The sequence below is a fragment of the Eurypyga helias genome, unplaced genomic scaffold (genome assembly GCF_000690775.1).
Source record: "Eurypyga helias isolate BGI_N326 unplaced genomic scaffold, ASM69077v1 scaffold34393, whole genome shotgun sequence".
Taxonomy (NCBI): Eukaryota; Metazoa; Chordata; class Aves; order Eurypygiformes; family Eurypygidae; genus Eurypyga; species Eurypyga helias.
In genome coordinates, this window is record NW_010242402.1 from 3,970 (window position 1) to 4,978 (window position 1,009).

At 58.9% G+C, this 1,009-nt stretch overlaps 1 protein-coding gene across 1 annotated transcript in view; it reads left to right on the forward strand.

The window, feature by feature from the left end:
• SCNN1B (sodium channel, non-voltage-gated 1, beta subunit) overlaps positions 1-1,009 on the forward strand; it is an 8,896-nt gene that overhangs the window by 1,923 nt on the left and 5,964 nt on the right. Inside the window, exon 4 of the mRNA XM_010149074.1 lies at positions 261-454. Within this exon, the coding sequence (XP_010147376.1) occupies positions 261-454 (194 nt within the window). The remainder of the gene's footprint in view (positions 1-260; positions 455-1,009) is intronic.

Consider the following 1,009-nt stretch of genomic DNA (forward strand, 5'->3'; position numbering starts at 1 on the left):
GGTCCCTCCTGCCACCCCCCGCCGTGGGATGGCTCAGCCCCACCTGCTGTGTGTCCCCAGTGCAGCCATCAGGGCTCCGACAACTGCACCTACAGGAACTTCAGCAGCGCGGCGCAGGCGGTGACCGAGTGGTACATCCTGCAGTCCACCAGCATCCTCTCCAGGGTCCCGCTGCAGGAGAGGATCAGGATGGGCTACCAGGCCGAAGACATGATCCTGGCCTGTGGGATGGCTCAGCCCCACCTGCTGTGTGTCCCCAGTGCAGCCATCAGGGCTCCGACAACTGCACCTACAGGAACTTCAGCAGCGCGGCGCAGGCGGTGACCGAGTGGTACATCCTGCAGTCCACCAGCATCCTCTCCAGGGTCCCGCTGCAGGAGAGGATCAGGATGGGCTACCAGGCCGAAGACATGATCCTGGCCTGTCTCTATGGTGCCGAACCCTGCAACTACAAGTAGGTGCATTCCGAGCTCCCTGCCCTTTTCTGCCACACCAGGAATGGCACAGGGCGCTAAAGGCACGGCAGCCTTTTTCTTCTCCCTTTTTAAGGTAACTCTCAGTTAATAACGAGATTTCCACTAGTTCTTAACATATCCCAGAGGGTTTCTGGATGTGATCCTAGGTGAAACGGGTAGTGCTGGCTTGAGTTTTAGCTTTGGAAGGGCTGTTTTGCTGATGACACATCAAGACTAACAGCATCCAGGGGCCCTTCCCAGGGTATTTGGCGATAACCAGCAGCCAGCCCAGGTGCTGAGTCAGCAAACCCCTGGCACAGCAGTGCAGCTCCCAGTTACAGCCCCCCCCACTTTTACACAAGGCTCTGAGTAACATATTTTAGCCATCGCTGTTTCTCGTCAGCACCAAACTTATATACCCACTTTGGAGAAAGGTGAGTGCTCAGCAGTGACCCAGGGTGCATGGGGCAGCGCAGCAGCGCCCCAGGGTGCACGGGGCAGCTCCCCAGGGTGTGTGGGGCGGCTCAGCAGCTCCCCAGGGTGAGCAGGGCAGC